Source organism: Solanum verrucosum, unplaced genomic scaffold (assembly GCF_900185275.1).
Source record: "Solanum verrucosum unplaced genomic scaffold, falcon-dt-bn FXZP01000285.1, whole genome shotgun sequence".
Taxonomy (NCBI): Eukaryota; Viridiplantae; Streptophyta; class Magnoliopsida; order Solanales; family Solanaceae; genus Solanum; species Solanum verrucosum.
Genome location: NW_026019934.1, coordinates 600,479 through 615,223, shown reverse-complemented (window position 1 = coordinate 615,223; position 14,745 = coordinate 600,479). Strand labels below are relative to the sequence as shown.

Here is a 14,745-nt window from a genome sequence, read left to right as displayed (position 1 = left end):
TAGTTCTAATAAAATATCGTGTTATTTTTGGATAATGTATTATCTAGTTCATTATGAAAATGATAACTTTGTATCAAACTTGTGAATTCAAATTATGTTTCTTTTAGGAGTGAAATATGTTTCTGAAAATATATGGCCAGACACGTATAGAAACTTCACGGGAAACTGGTTTCCCAAAAATATATGAAAATCTATAACCAAACGCTAGCTTAATGTAGATAGTCAGGTAACACACTGACAATAAATAATGAGGACCGCAGCTAAAACTGAGATTGCCTCGTACAAATTAAGTTACCTTTTGGAAAAAGATAAGATGTCACTAACAATTGCTATCCGGAATCTATGACAGATAACAAAACAAAGTTTCTCTAGATCACCAAAGCCATGCTAGCATTGCCTCTAGCACTAGCTCTTATTATCTTTTGGGATGTCGAGACCTGTGAAAGCTGGGCTGTCAACTCCAACTCCCATCGCATTCAGACCATTGTCGACATACACAGTGGCACCAGTAATCGCTGAAGCCAAAGGAGATGCCAGAAAAGCAGCAGTGTTCCCGACCTCCTCTGTTAGATCCAATTTCAGGTTATATACTCGGAAACAATAGAGCCGCAAACAACATACATTAATACGACTTTGAAAATCAATTCTTTTCAGCATTCTCAGTGGAAAAGAAACATTAAGGGTGTGACTTACCAGCATATAACTCCTTTTGCAAAGGAGCATTCTCCAGTGAGTAATTTATCATCATGTCGATAAAGCCAATAGCTTTTGCTGCACGACTTCCCAGTGGACCTGGAAAACAATTACTTGTTTAATTTTCGGCAATGGGATTCCAGATTTATGAGCACCGAGCACGTTGGAAGGAAGCCAAAAAAATAGGACTGTTTTGTGTTAGTCGAACACACAAAAAAGGGTTGAAGAGGTTCTCCACCAAATATATTTTTATACAGTTTAGTTTGCCATGGAACTGAAGGAATGTACTAACATGGAAAACATACTCTTCCTGTGACGGGAATAAGCTACAAGCTTTGAAAATGCAGCATGTTTTTGAATCAGTTTGTGCAGAAAAATTTCAGAGTTCAAAGAGCATCAAGTTATGCGAAATACTGAGTGTTGTGATGCATACCTGCAGATATCGTGTTGACTCTGACTTTGTGCTTTCTTCCAGCTTCAAACGCCAGGACCTTCAACAAAAACATTTAAACTACTCTTAAGTGATGCTCATAGTTGAAGCTAAAGGAAATGAGATATGGATTGTTGAAAATAAAATTAGCAACAAACTTACTTTTGTGTCACTCTCCAAAGCAGCTTTTGCCGAACTCATACCGCCTCCATATCTGTAAATTCAAGAAGAATACTAAACTTACACTGAGAAATTAATGAACTTCAATCTAGGCAATTAAGGAGAGTCCTACCCAGGGATAATCCTTTCAGAAGCAATGTACGTTAGAGAGATTGTGGCACCGCCTGCAAGGTAAGGACATAGTTGACAGATTCAGATTTTTTTCTTTCTTTTTCAAAACGGTTTCAGAAAAGGTGTTGTCTGATGAACAGCATGTCATTCACTAATTTTGTATTACTAAAATAACCAAAAACAACAGAAGGTTAACAAGAGTTTACCTGGATTCATTATGGGAAGAAAATGCTTTAGTAGAGATATAAAGGAATAACTGGAGGCAGATATAGCTGCAAGGTATCCTTTTCTTGATGTCTCCGATAGAAGTTTGCTAACCTATAATAAAGTATTTAAAAGTTATTGGCCTCATGAAGATTAGGCATGGACTTACAGAAAACAATGAAAATAAGAAGGAGAAGTGTACCTCTGGACCATTTGCAAGTGAATGTACAAGGATGTCAATAGTGCCAAAATCTTGTTTTACAGATTCAGCAACTTCCTAAAATATTAGAAATTGCAAGGTTATTTAACAAGTTTATCAGCTCTGTTGACATAATGCATTCCCTAACATACAACACAGATTTACTACTTTACGTATAACATAGATAGTTCAACTACAAAAATGGAGGAGAAAATGATAACCAAACACAAGTTCCAGCATCAATGATGCCTATAGCATATAATTAAGTCTTTACTGATAGCCAAACACAAACACCAGCAGTCACTAGTAATGATGCATATAGGACACAATGAAGTCTTCCTAACCACATCTTCTTTGGCGCAATAGTTCTAGGAAGCCAAGGTTCAAGAAGATTTTACATAAAAATTCTAGTGCCTTGGTACTATCTGTAGCACCAAAACATAATAATATGAATGTCAACTATAAGCAATGTGCAAAGATATGGTGGAGAAAGGTGAGACAACCAGAAACATCTGATATATGTTTGAATACTCTTTGACATGCATGAACCAAAGTTTCCTTTAACATGAGCATTAACAATTACATATGATTGCATGCAGGCACATATCCAGTTGAAAATTATGATAAACACCAACAAATATGTAGAGCATAATACCGAGACAGTCCACTTTGAGGATCCGGCGTAACGTTTGTTTGTTTTCACCTGCACCATACAAATTTCACCAAGAATGATTAGACTTGTACAATTTTCCTATAATTCGTTGGTAAGAGTACTGAAAATAGTTTATCTTACATCCTCAGGAACATCTTCTGGACTGTCAAAAACTGCATCCAATGGGTAGACTTTTGCAATTTCCATCAATGAACCATCAGGCAACCTAAAACATCAAATTACATTATCCCTCTGAAAAGAGTGGGGGGGAAAAGTACATGGAAAGAAAAAACATCATCATTCTTACACTCGTGATTGGTCAAATTTCCCACGGCGCAGACTGGTCTCGAAAATGTTGAGCGCCTAAAATATGAAGTTATTAGAAAAGATTACCTCTTTGACATTGCTATAAGTAACAAATAGTAGTAACTTCATAAACAAATCAAATATATACGTACAGGCACCCATGTACCAACAAGAATTTCAGCCCCTGCAGCAGCAAGAGACTTTGCTATTGCCCATCCATACCCATTGTCATCTGCTATGCCAGCAATAAATGCCCTCTTACCTGCATCAATAAGAAATAGCAATCACTTATTCCAAGTATGAACTCTGAATTTCTGCACAAAAACTCAACTCAAAGGAGAATTCATAGACACTTCAGAGCAACCTCTCAGATCAATAGGCAACCCTGAAACTGGCACTTTATCACTAGCTCCAGACATTGCTTTTGTAACCATCCTTTCAAATTTTATAGGAGCCAATTTGAAGCTATGGATTGGCTTCGTGAGTGAGATATGTGATGAACTTCTAAAATCACTAAAAGATTTTCTTTTACTTCCAAAACTGAAACTCATAGTGCTCATTTTCGAAATATTCTGAGATGCGGAAATGCATTGTTTGGTTGCTTGTATTTGCAAGCCAGGAGTTGTGTTTGCAGCCATTTCCAACAAAGAAGAATCTGAAGGAATCATAGATGGTCAGTGCAACGAAATATCATTTAACCAAGAAAACATATATTATAACACGTTAACATCTAAGCAATTTGAGAAATAAAATCAGTCAAATCCAAATGTGTAAGTAAGTAGATGTAAAGCTTAGAATTGTATCTAACGAGATATTTATTCCATATAACACAAATCTGAACTCAGGGAATAACCCCCCACCCACCCCAAAAAATGATGAAGTTAAGCATTCATGAACAACCTCCATCAAGCGCTCAAAAATAAGAATGATCAAGCACCACCCCAGCTTAAAAATGTGTGCTTGGTAGAAAATATTTTCCGGTAAGATATTTATCAAAGATCAATGTTAATGCAAGGAAAGTGGACGGCGTTTTGATTAAAGAAATTTGATAATAATGTCGGAGTGTTGTTGGAGAAGGCAATATGAAGTTAAAAGTTGAAAAAATTGTAAAGAAAATTAACTTCCACTACGAAACTGGATAGCATTCTCTCTCTCTTTTGTGAAAAATGGTTGTGTTCATGAAATTTTCCATCATAACATACACAACCTACAACATCTACCCTCAATCCAAATCATGATGAGGTTGGCTATATGAATTGTCATTCACTCATTTAAGCTCAACTCATATCATCATTATACCAGACACAACCTAAAATAAATAATAGCACAAAAAAGCTAAAAACATAGCTCAATTAGTACAGGAATGATATTACAGATGCATACACTCAAATGCATTCCAATTTCCAGATTTAATCAAAAATACAAAACGGAAACAAAACTTTCCGAAGAAAAAACTGAAATGACATAGCTCAAGTAGTACAGGAGTGATAATACAGATGCATACATTCAAATGAATTCTAATTTCCAGATTTAATCAAAATACTAAACAGAAACTGAAAATTCCAACAAACAAACTGAGATAACATAGCTCAAGCAGTACAGAAGTGATATTACAGATGTAAACATTCAAATGCATTCTAATTTTCTCCAGATTTAATCAAATACAAAAAGGCAACATGAAATTCCGACGAAAAACACAAAATCGCGAACTGATGAGATATGAATTGATCAATGTAGCAAATCTAAACAGCATTTGGATCATAAATGTTTCTGAAAAAAATAACTCACCTCAAGTCGATGAACACGAAGAAACAATGCTTAGAGAAGAAATAAACTGATTTAGATTTCTCAAAGTAGAATTAATATAGGTCTCTTTCGATGAAATCGAAGTTGAGGAGCTTTGAAAATGTAGTGAGTGAGAGTGCTAACAGGTGGGACTTTTGGCTCTTCTGTTGAATGGCTATTTTACCCTGTTAAGGGTTGGGCTTATAGGGCTTATAGCCCAACTCCATTAGTTGCCCGTCAAAAAAGTTTGCCTAGCAGATTTACCTTGTAATAATTAGGTAGAAATATTATATAGGGGAGATATTAATATGGGCAAATCACATAAATCTCACTAGTTTAGGTCTTAATTATTAAGATTCTCAATAGTTTCAAATATTACTTCTTGTACCATATTTTATGCTTAGGATACATGAGTCTGAATCCATGAGATACATGCAGTATCTGCCCAATTTTAAAATTTATTTATTCAAATTAATTGGTTGGAACTGATTTCCTTAATTAGAGGAGTAATTGAGGATTTTCAAAATACATAGATAATTAATTTCATTTTATTATTCTTTGAAATAGTAAATTCATTAATATTATTAATATAAGATAAAGACATGTATATCTTGGTAATGCAATTTGATTAATTTCAAATTATTACTCTTAAAATAATAAATTCATTAATTTGATGTATCTATATCAATATATATATATATATATATATATATATATATATATATAATATTAATTTCAAGTATCTTTTATATGTATCTAGTACTAATTTGATGTATCAATAATCAATTGCATATGTTATATTCAAAAACATATATCTCGAATACATAGTAAGCATATACATCTAATTATGTGTATCTAAATATGAAATATACAAAAAGAAGAAGCATATACATCTAATTATGTGTATCTAAATATGGAATATACTAAACGAAGAAGCATATACATCTAATTATGTGTATTTAAATTTCATACGTTATATCCAAAAACATGTATCTCGAATACATAATAAGCATATACATTTAATTATGTGTATCTAAATATGAAATGTAGTTGAATCACATGAATTTATGAACAAATCACGACTGTAGAGTATTCTTCGTATTATTAATATCATCGTGTTGTTAAAAATCATGTATCCGAAATTTAATGGTGGATACATATACATGGTCAGACACCCCATTACTAGAAATACAACTCAGATCTTAATTAAGATTACTACTTATTGGATACACATGTTTCAATGGATATATCAAAGTAATATTGGTACTACCAAATCCATGTCACGGTAACCAAAGAAAGCCTTAGAAGAACACCAGCAAACAAAAACTCTCTACAATACTCCCTTTGATCCTTTTGCATTGTGGCATAACATAATCAAAACTAAGATCCATTTCTTCCAGAGACAAACAATAAAGACCCACTCTGAATTAAAGTTTTCTCTGTAGCAGTTACTTTGATTTGATCTAGTTATAAATGAACAATACATAATAATATTTGGGTTCAGGAGAATTTGTCGGTCATGGTGATGATATCTTGAGAAGAAGAGAGTAGATTAGCTATTGTTGGAATGAAATTGTACGATGAAATTCTTGAATCATAAAGGAGGAGACATAGTTGAGTGATAAATATGGGAGAGGAGAATTAAGAGATAGTGGTTGATTTGGAGAAGAGTTAATTAAGTGGATAATTAATCAATCCTAGTTTTAAGCTATGTGAGTATCTAATAATCTAATTGTATCTTCAAATAATATATTAATATATGGTATAAAATATTAAAAGTGGTAATAGATGTAATTGTTTGAAAGTAAATATAATATTAGTATATATAGTAGTGATGTATGTCTAATAAGGTATTTTATCCTATTAATAATTAGGTAGAAATATTATATAGGGAACTAAGTAAATACCTCAAAAAAGTATAATAATTACAAACATATATTCCTTTATATTCATACCCCACTAAATAATTACACTATATTATCCAAACTAATTCGCTTAACTGATATTAAATCAATATCATACATTCTATTTGTATCATTAAGGCTGATAATTTCGCTTAACTGTACTAAAACAATATCATATATTGTATTGATATTATTAAGATTGATAATTTCGCATAATTGATACTAAATCAGTATATATATATACATTGTATTGGTATTATTAAGGTTTCTTGTTCAGAAACTATTCATTAGTCTATGATACTATAAGAGTATATATACTCTTATAGTATCATAGACTAATGAGTAATTTATGAACAAGAATTCTTAATGATGCCATAATATATATATACACTCTTATAGTATCATTGATTAATAAGTCATTTTTTAACAAGAAATCTTAATGATACCACAACAATATATATACACTCTTATAGTATCATTGACTAATGAGTAATTTCTGAACAAGAAACCTTAATGATACTAATACAATAAATATAGTGATCTAGTATCAAGTTAAGCTAAATTATCAACCTTAATGGAACAAATACAATAGATGGTACTGATTTTGTATTAGTTAAGTGAATATTATCAGCCTTAATGACACTAATACAGTATATGATACTGATTTTGTATTAGTTAAGCGAATATTATCAGCCTTAATGATACCAATACATTATATGATACTAATTTAGTATAATATATGTGGAAATTATCAACCTTAATGAATAGGGGTTATGAATTGTAATTATTTATGAGAGAATGAGTATTTCAGGAATTACTTTGGGTTTGGGTATGAACTTATTTTGGATTTTATGACCCCCATTTATGTAGTTTTCCCTATTATATACCTGCGCACTGGCGGATTCAAGATTTTCACTCAGGGGGTTAGAAAAGTAGGGATTTGGGAAGTGAAACTTGAGTTTTTTTTTGGGTTCAAATCCACACCTTTAGGAACTGAAACTAAATGAAAAGAAAGCTAAAAAAAAGCTAAAATAAAAATAAAAATAAAAATAAGGATTATTTGGGAAGTGAAACTTGAACTTTTTGGGGTTCAAATCCACACTTTTAGGAACTGAAACTAAATGAAAATAAAGCTAAAAGAATAAACACTTGCGCTGGGATTCAAACTCTTGATGCGAAAGTTAACTTTAAGGAGACCTGCCACTGCGATATAGCTTTCTTTTTGTCCATGAGGTGGTTCAAAATTAATATATCTACATAAATACAAAAAATTTACCTTATATATATAGTGTAATTTTTTGCCCAAGGGGTTTGGGTGAACCCCTGTAACCCATGTGGATCCGCCCCTATACCCGCACATATATTATTAAGCGCGTGGATATAGATGCATTTTATTATTGTTATGTGTTTTGCTATAATAATATTGTATATGTGTGGACACAATATATTCACTATATTTTGAAACAAACTATTGTTACGTAAAACATGTCAGCTTAAAAATATGTTAGTCTTTCTTTTTCTCATGCATTTTGCATGATGGACCGTCACATAAACAACCTTTTAGGATCGAGGTTTGTTCCACCGTCATATTAAATTAACATTTAAGTTCAAAATCATATTTATCATGGTCCCAATTCATATTACGTATTTTCTCTCCCAACATACGTTATAAATTTATCTCTTGAACTACACCATCAACGAGTTTAAAAGCACACATACACTTATATTGTGTCTTATGAAACTCTTCACTCTTTCTTTTCATTTCTTTTTTGGTAACACTGTTAATATTGTCATAGACAACAAAAACCACGTGAGTACAAGCTAAAGAGCACCTCGACATCTCTGCATTAATCCTCTAGTGATATGAAGGTTCTTGTATATGTAAGGTAACATCGATTTATCTATCAATTCCTTCTTTATCTGCTTAATTGACTCTCTTTGTATATATATTTTGACCCTTAAACAACTTCCAATTTCGAGTCCTCCATGTATGGTAGATCATTGCCCCCATAAGGCTGTAATAACCTCCTTCTATATGTATTTCCAATATTTCATCCTTATTTTCATTAACATTTGTCGCACACTCCTGTGTTATATATTCGATTCCAGTCCATTGCATTATAATTTTCTTAACTGTTTCAAATTATGACTTTCATCAAATAGATGAGTAGTGGTTCCCTCATATGTATAGTTATACAATCAATATTGTAGGCTATCCATATGAATATTCAACTGGTTCAATCTCCCATTGATGAGCCGTCTCTCTTTAATAACTAACTACATAATAAACCTATCTTTAGACTATGCTACTGTATTCCAGATTAAAACAACAACATCAACCTTTTCTTGGTTTCCTAAGATAGCTAAATAGCTTTCGAAATAGAGTACTTCCCTCTCAAAATCAAGTTGTATTTTTCCTGCGTATACCAATTTCTCATGTCATCTCTTAATGATCTTAACTTTTTCTAATATCAACTGCAGTCTCGAAAATGCTTATATTCCATTTGTGTTATCCTTATCTTTTCCATTTCAATATGGTATTTACTTAAAATATCACCTGCATAACTTCTTCAAAAACTTATCTGCATAGAAATTTATCTGTCTGTCTGATACAATATACATTTGTGTTATGCCATATAAATTCCTTCACTCTCTTTTTTACATTTCAATATGAGTATTTACTTAAATAACATGTGCATATCTTCATCAAAAACTTATCAACCTAAAAATCCGTCCTTCATCATGAGCATCACCCTATTGGACCTAACTTAAAAGGCCTCAAAAACACAACTAAAGCCCTAGCATAGTAGATCCACAAAGTGCACGTAGATATAGCACGTGATCTCCTCCAATTTCTCCACGTCGTAATTTCGTCCTCCAAATAAATTCAAAGAAAATATCAAAGATATTCCCATTATTATCCACTGTTCATATATATCTCATTCTCCTCATCTTCACGCTCTCTTCTCCTTCACCGATAAACCCTAGAACTAGGGTTAGGGTTTTAACGTACTGGTTTTTTTCATTCGTCTACTTCTACTGCTTTGCTTAGGGCTCTATATGTAGTTATATTTTCCTTTTGTTTTTTTTCAGAGTTTTTTTTGTTCAGTTATTCGAATCTGAGTGTTTTAAGTAGCTATGGATTTCCGGAAGAGAAGCAGAAATGAAGCTGGTTCGAACTTCAATGGAGGTTTGAAGAAATCAAAGCCAGGTTTGTACATTTTATAGATCTACTTTCGTTCTCAGTTTTATGCTTATTTGGCCTTTTTGAATTGTCGTTTTCTCGTTATGAATCTTATGGAGGAATACTGTTTGCATTATCTGCACCGTTCGTTTATGTTGTTTAGATTTTGGTATGTTCATGTCTCATGTATTGAAAGCTTTTCCGTATTTCATTTGGCTCCTTGTTCTGACTTCTCTTGTAATCGAGGGAGGCGGTAGAGCAGGAATGGCTGCTGGTTTAAGTACTTTGAACCAGTGCTAACGCTAAATTGAGTAAAATACTCTCTTGAAAAAGAAGTAAAATATTTATGTTTAGGAGGATGAACAGAGGCTTGCATAAATCGTAAGAAGGGGAAGAAATTTTTGAAGAGAGACAACTTGGTGTCTTAACTGTTTACTAGGGGAACTTTATGTTTATCACTTGCAGCTGGAAGAGATGAACTTCTAATTATTGAAGAAGATGAATTCTCTCTGAAATATGCATAGAAAGCCTGAAAGCTTTATCTAGGTGAAAAGGGTATACAAAACCTTAAAGACACTGAATTTACAGTGTAGTGTGGCTTTATATCTTTATTTACTGCGACGACTAAGGTATATCTTACAGAATATATGGTGAACTCTCTTCTCTAATATTGAGATTCTGAGTTTCCGAGTTATAATTGAATGTAGTTCGTTACGATGTTAATAAAGTATATGATATCTTTAAAATTTTGTCCAGCATCAATTTAGAAACTATCAAAATTTCTAACTTGTAAAAATTAATTAATTTGGTGCAACAGAAATGGACTCCTTATCAGGTGGTATAGGAAGTAAAACGAAGCCATGCACGAAGTTTTTCAGGTTCAAATCTTTCCCACCTAATGACATTTTTTAACTTTAAATTTGTTGTGGACTTTTAATTGGTATCAAGTGCAAGATCCAAACGTTCAGTATTTTCCTGTTGTGAGAAGCTCGAAAGAATAAATATTCGCCCTTGAGGGCTGAGGTTGATGAATTCTCAATAAATTGTTTAATAGTTAATGATGAGACAGCTGTCTGTTAACGATATCCACAGAGATAAATATTTACCCGCTGTAATACACTTGGAGGAGAGGGGAACTCTAATATAAAATATTGTCACAGTCCTCCAAAGTTTCTATCTACTATGTACTGCAATGATTTTTTTCAAGCCTTAATATGTTTCAAACAGGTATGTAATTTTTTTTTTTAACTGTAAAGCTGCTTAGAGTTGGTATAATCCATGTAGAGGTATTTATTTAATGTCTAAAATGGCTGAATCTCAGTTTTCTGTGTCTACAAGTTAGTGGACTTCTTAAAAAGTTTGAGTTGCAAAATGGTACAGAAGGCATCTGTGGGACACTTTACCATTTGATGCTTTATATTACAAGTACATGCCATATCCTTTTTGAAAGAGTAATGAGCTTGGATTTAGGTGATGTCCTTTTTCTTCAGTTCAGAAGGGCTGAATGGGTGCTGAAATTTCGTCCTTGTGATGCTCTTCAATTACATGAAAGGAAGTATTTTCTAAAGTCAGAAACTTTTTAAATCAATGCATTCTTAGCTAAGAATAGAACATAGTGCTAGCACACAATCCAAGATGGTGTATCAAGTTATCAAGAGGCTTAGTTGTTGTCTGCACATACATTAGGTTGGTGTTCATAAGGATTCTTTTATTTTGGTTAAGGATTTGTATGTTTCTGTGTAGGATAAGAGTAAGGATTTGTATGTTCATAAGGATTCTTTATTTTATTCAAAGGAATAGTCTTAAGAACCCGTACTTGTCTTAAAAATTATTAGATTGTGATGAAACAGGCCAAAAGCAAATAACCTGAAGGATTCAGTCAATTTTGACCTGATTTTTTATTTATTCAATTTTCCTCAATGTTAATCAAAGTGAGTATTTTTTATGTCCTTTGCTTTGGATGAATAACAGGGAGAGTTGTTATCTTTTCTTCATTTGAACATCGTTTGTTTCAAAAAATCAGTTGTTTCAAATGTTCTTCTCATTGGAGATTGGAGTGCGCAAAAGGGAAGTAGTTGTACTGTGTCTTCTTGGTGATTGCCTGATTGGAGCCTAGGAAGTCAGCAAACCCTTTTTTGCAGCTCTGTTGTATGTATATAATATTGGTTGCAGTTATCCACCATTGTTAAAAGCACTTGAGTGCAACTAGAGTGCTTGCTTTTTTTGTTCTGTGGGATGCCCTTTCCCTTGTTCTTAGAATATGGTCTGGATAAGATTCTCATTTGCATTAGTATACTAGTCCTGTTATGGTGAATTGATAATATCTGCTTTCTGGATTATACCTGTTTGCTAATATTGAGATGGGAATTATGTTCTTAGCTTGGTTTGGAGTTGATTTTGTTCGATTTGTTTTTACACAGCACTGCTGGCTGCCCATTCGGTGAGAGCTGTCATTTCCTTCATCATGTCCCTGGTGGCTATAATGCTGTGGCCCAGATGATGAACTTAGGATCAGCTCCACCAGCATCAAGAAATGTGGCTGCACCACCCATGTCCAATGGAAATGCTCCTGCTGTGAAAACCAAACTTTGCAACAAATTCAACACTGCTGAGGGATGCAAATTTGGAGACACATGCAATTTTGCCCACGGGGAATGGCAAATTGGCAAGCCGATTATGCCATCACAGGAAGATCCACGTTCCATGGGGGTTGGACCTGCTCCTAGTCGTTTTGGTGGGCGAACAGAGCCTCCTGTTTCTGGACCTGCTGCTAGCTTTGGTACCACGGCAACTGCAAAGATCAGTGTGGATTCTTCTCTCGCTGGAGCAATCATTGGGAAGGGTGGTGTGAACTCTAAGCAGATTTGTCGACAGACGGGAGCAAAGCTGGCAATCCGGGAGCATGAAACAGACACTAATCTCAGAAACATTGAACTGGAGGGTACCTTTGAACAAATTTCTCAGGCTAGTGCTATGGTAAGAGAGTTGATCAACAGCCTTGGTCCAGTAGGTGGCCCTGGGAGAGCTCCTTCAGGTCATGGAAGAGGTCCGGCTGGTCCTGGTGGCCCCGCCCCTCCTATGAGCAATTACAAGACGAAGCTCTGCGAGAATTTTGCTAAAGGGTCTTGCACTTTCGGGGATAGGTGCCACTTTGCCCATGGGGATGCTGAAATGCGCAAAACAGGAGCGTGACTTTAAGAGGCAGGTTCTTCTCTGTGTCTTGCTTGTGGTCGGTCATGCTGATACATTGTATATCTCAATTTTGGGCTCTAGTTATGAAATGCAACTTCATGAGAGGAACCGAGTATTATCTAGGCATGAATTGATATCTTATTAACAGTACACTTCTAGTTCTAGCTTTTTGAGTTGTGTTAGTTGCTTATTAGCTCTGTTTTCTCTTTCATTTATTTAATTAATCCCTTCTATATCTTGGTAGTTTTTGATTGTTGTCTGAAGGATGTCGCATGAATATCATTAGATTACATGATCTTGCTTGACTCTTCCCTTTTTTTCCCTTTTGAACCATTGGTGATCGTTATCGTATTCTTTAGCGGGATGTATGTCTCCATTAGTACTTTTGTTCCAGTGTGTCTAACATGAAAACTACTACTTGCATCAAGTTAGTTTGTCATGGAATAATTTAACTAATTTGCATTTCTTGAAACAAACAATAATCAGAAAATATAACAACATGCAGAAGAGGGGAAATTAAACCCCTCAAAAACCTATTACCAATTGAAACACCTAAATGTAGTGTCATTAAGGCAACACAGGCTTCAAAAGCTAAATATATCTAGCTCAATATGATATCCTAACTATAGATTTGGATTCAGGATTTGATGATCGTCGTGAGTTTTGATCACAAATCTTTTTATTTATTGGATTCTCAATAGCAGCTATTGAATTTTGCTTAACCCGTAACTTTATTGTGCTCCTCCCGAGCCTAACTATAATTACCAGTTACCACCAGTGCTATTGCCCTGGTTAGCTGTTATGAGGATGTCCAGTGGAACCCGCGGTTGTGTTTGAATAATGTTGCCTCCCTGTGCCCGTGCCCGCGCCATGGTGGAGAGCTGCATTGCGGTCTTGAGTTACTTGCTTGTTCATCTCTGCTTCATAGATCCTTTCATCTTTCTTCTCTGTTGCCATCGCTTTCTCTGTTGGATCATGAGCTTTCATCTTCTCCACCTTAAAAAAGTAAAACAAACAAATTTAAACGAAATAATTGTAAAATTATGGATGGAAAGTAAAAGAAAACAAAAACGAAAGATAACCTTTTCTTGGACAGTAGCTTTAGTTTTTTCCATGCCAGATTTTGCCGAAGCGGCAACATTTGATGCTTTTTCCTTCAATGACTGCATTTTGTTATTCTAATTAGTTTCTGCAAATGTAAAAATACTTTTATGCTCGATTAGTTTATGCTATATAATAGTATTATACTATCGCGATTTAAATATATTTGGCTAATGAGTAACGGTATAACACATGTCCTCATATTGCATCGCACATTACCGTTCTTCACTAACATTTCGACATCTGTCGAGACAGGTGTTAGAGTTCATCGAAGTGTTAGCAAAATGTCTGAAGTAGAGAATTTTTAGGATGAGGAGAAAATTGGGATTTTTTGTGTTTCATATTTACTTAAAAGGATAAAACTTCTGGCAAGCAACAAATTTCAAGGAAATAAAAAAAAAAAATCCACTATTTTAAACAATTGTTCTCCTAACAAAGAGATAAGTAGAATTAATTATTGTTTGAAAAGATAATGATTATAAAAAAAAATCAGAACAAAGGATACTTAAAGCCAAGTATATATAGTTTAAACACATTTAATTAAGGATTTGTCTCAAAATAAGTATAACAATTAAAAATCATGTTCATTAAAATTAATAAATGTAACATAAGATCTATTAAATTATCTATTTTAATAAATGTCTCTTGAAAATTAAAAAATTATAAAAAAGATGGGACTATAAGAATATAGTGGAAAAGCCAAATTGATTTTCTATCTTCAGTTTTAGAATAACACTAAACTTGGAAATGGAGAAAGTACTATTATTCAACTTCTAGGACCCAAATATGATATTTATAAAAATT

The 14,745-nt window shown here is 33.6% G+C and overlaps 3 protein-coding genes across 3 annotated transcripts; 1 reads left to right on the top strand and 2 right to left on the bottom strand.

Moving 5' to 3' along the window:
- Positions 1 to 174: 174 nt before the first annotated feature.
- Positions 175 to 4,752, bottom strand: LOC125833412 (enoyl-[acyl-carrier-protein] reductase [NADH] 2, chloroplastic-like). The gene is made up of 13 exons (XM_049512563.1): positions 4,564 to 4,752; positions 3,140 to 3,430; positions 2,928 to 3,037; positions 2,777 to 2,832; positions 2,611 to 2,695; positions 2,473 to 2,520; positions 1,821 to 1,895; positions 1,621 to 1,732; positions 1,416 to 1,467; positions 1,286 to 1,337; positions 1,127 to 1,184; positions 694 to 792; positions 175 to 563 (listed from the first exon to the last, which is right to left on the bottom strand). The coding sequence occupies exons 2-13, from the start codon at positions 3,411 to 3,413 to the stop codon at positions 406 to 408; spliced, it is 1,179 nt and encodes a 392-aa protein (XP_049368520.1). The 5' UTR covers positions 3,414 to 3,430; positions 4,564 to 4,752; the 3' UTR covers positions 175 to 405.
- Positions 4,753 to 9,392: 4,640 nt separating this feature from the next.
- Positions 9,393 to 13,004, top strand: LOC125833499 (zinc finger CCCH domain-containing protein 14-like). Its single transcript, XM_049512662.1, has 3 exons — positions 9,393 to 9,675; positions 10,466 to 10,526; positions 12,069 to 13,004. The coding sequence occupies exons 1-3, from the start codon at positions 9,603 to 9,605 to the stop codon at positions 12,838 to 12,840; spliced, it is 906 nt and encodes a 301-aa protein (XP_049368619.1). The 5' UTR covers positions 9,393 to 9,602; the 3' UTR covers positions 12,841 to 13,004.
- A 628-nt stretch (positions 13,005 to 13,632) lies between these two features.
- On the bottom strand, positions 13,633 to 14,018 carry LOC125833914 (late embryogenesis abundant protein 46-like). The gene is made up of 2 exons (XM_049513076.1): positions 13,923 to 14,018; positions 13,633 to 13,836 (listed from the first exon to the last, which is right to left on the bottom strand). The coding sequence occupies exons 1-2, from the start codon at positions 14,007 to 14,009 to the stop codon at positions 13,633 to 13,635; spliced, it is 291 nt and encodes a 96-aa protein (XP_049369033.1). The 5' UTR covers positions 14,010 to 14,018.
- Between the last annotated feature and the right edge of the window lie 727 nt (positions 14,019 to 14,745).

Bases quoted from the DNA above. Each gene is read 5' to 3' on its own strand.
- LOC125833412 (XM_049512563.1), bottom strand. From the start codon at position 3,413: ATGGCTGCAAACACAACTCCTGGCTTGCAAATACAAGCAACCAAACAA. The intron at 2,521-2,610 runs GTAAGATAAACT...TGTATGGTGCAG, and splicing joins CAGAAGATGTTCCTGAGGAT to GTGAAAACAAACAAACGTTA. The intron at 1,733-1,820 runs GTACACTTCTCC...ACTTTATTATAG, and splicing joins CACTTGCAAATGGTCCAGAG to GTTAGCAAACTTCTATCGGA.
- LOC125833499 (XM_049512662.1), top strand. From the start codon at position 9,603: ATGGATTTCCGGAAGAGAAGCAGAAATGAAGCTGGTTCGAACTTCAAT. The intron at 9,676-10,465 runs GTTTGTACATTT...TTGGTGCAACAG, and splicing joins TTTGAAGAAATCAAAGCCAG to AAATGGACTCCTTATCAGGT. The intron at 10,527-12,068 runs GTTCAAATCTTT...GTTTTTACACAG, and splicing joins CCATGCACGAAGTTTTTCAG to CACTGCTGGCTGCCCATTCG.
- LOC125833914 (XM_049513076.1), bottom strand. From the start codon at position 14,009: ATGCAGTCATTGAAGGAAAAAGCATCAAATGTTGCCGCTTCGGCAAAA. The intron at 13,837-13,922 runs GTTATCTTTCGT...TACTTTTTTAAG, and splicing joins AAGCTACTGTCCAAGAAAAG to GTGGAGAAGATGAAAGCTCA.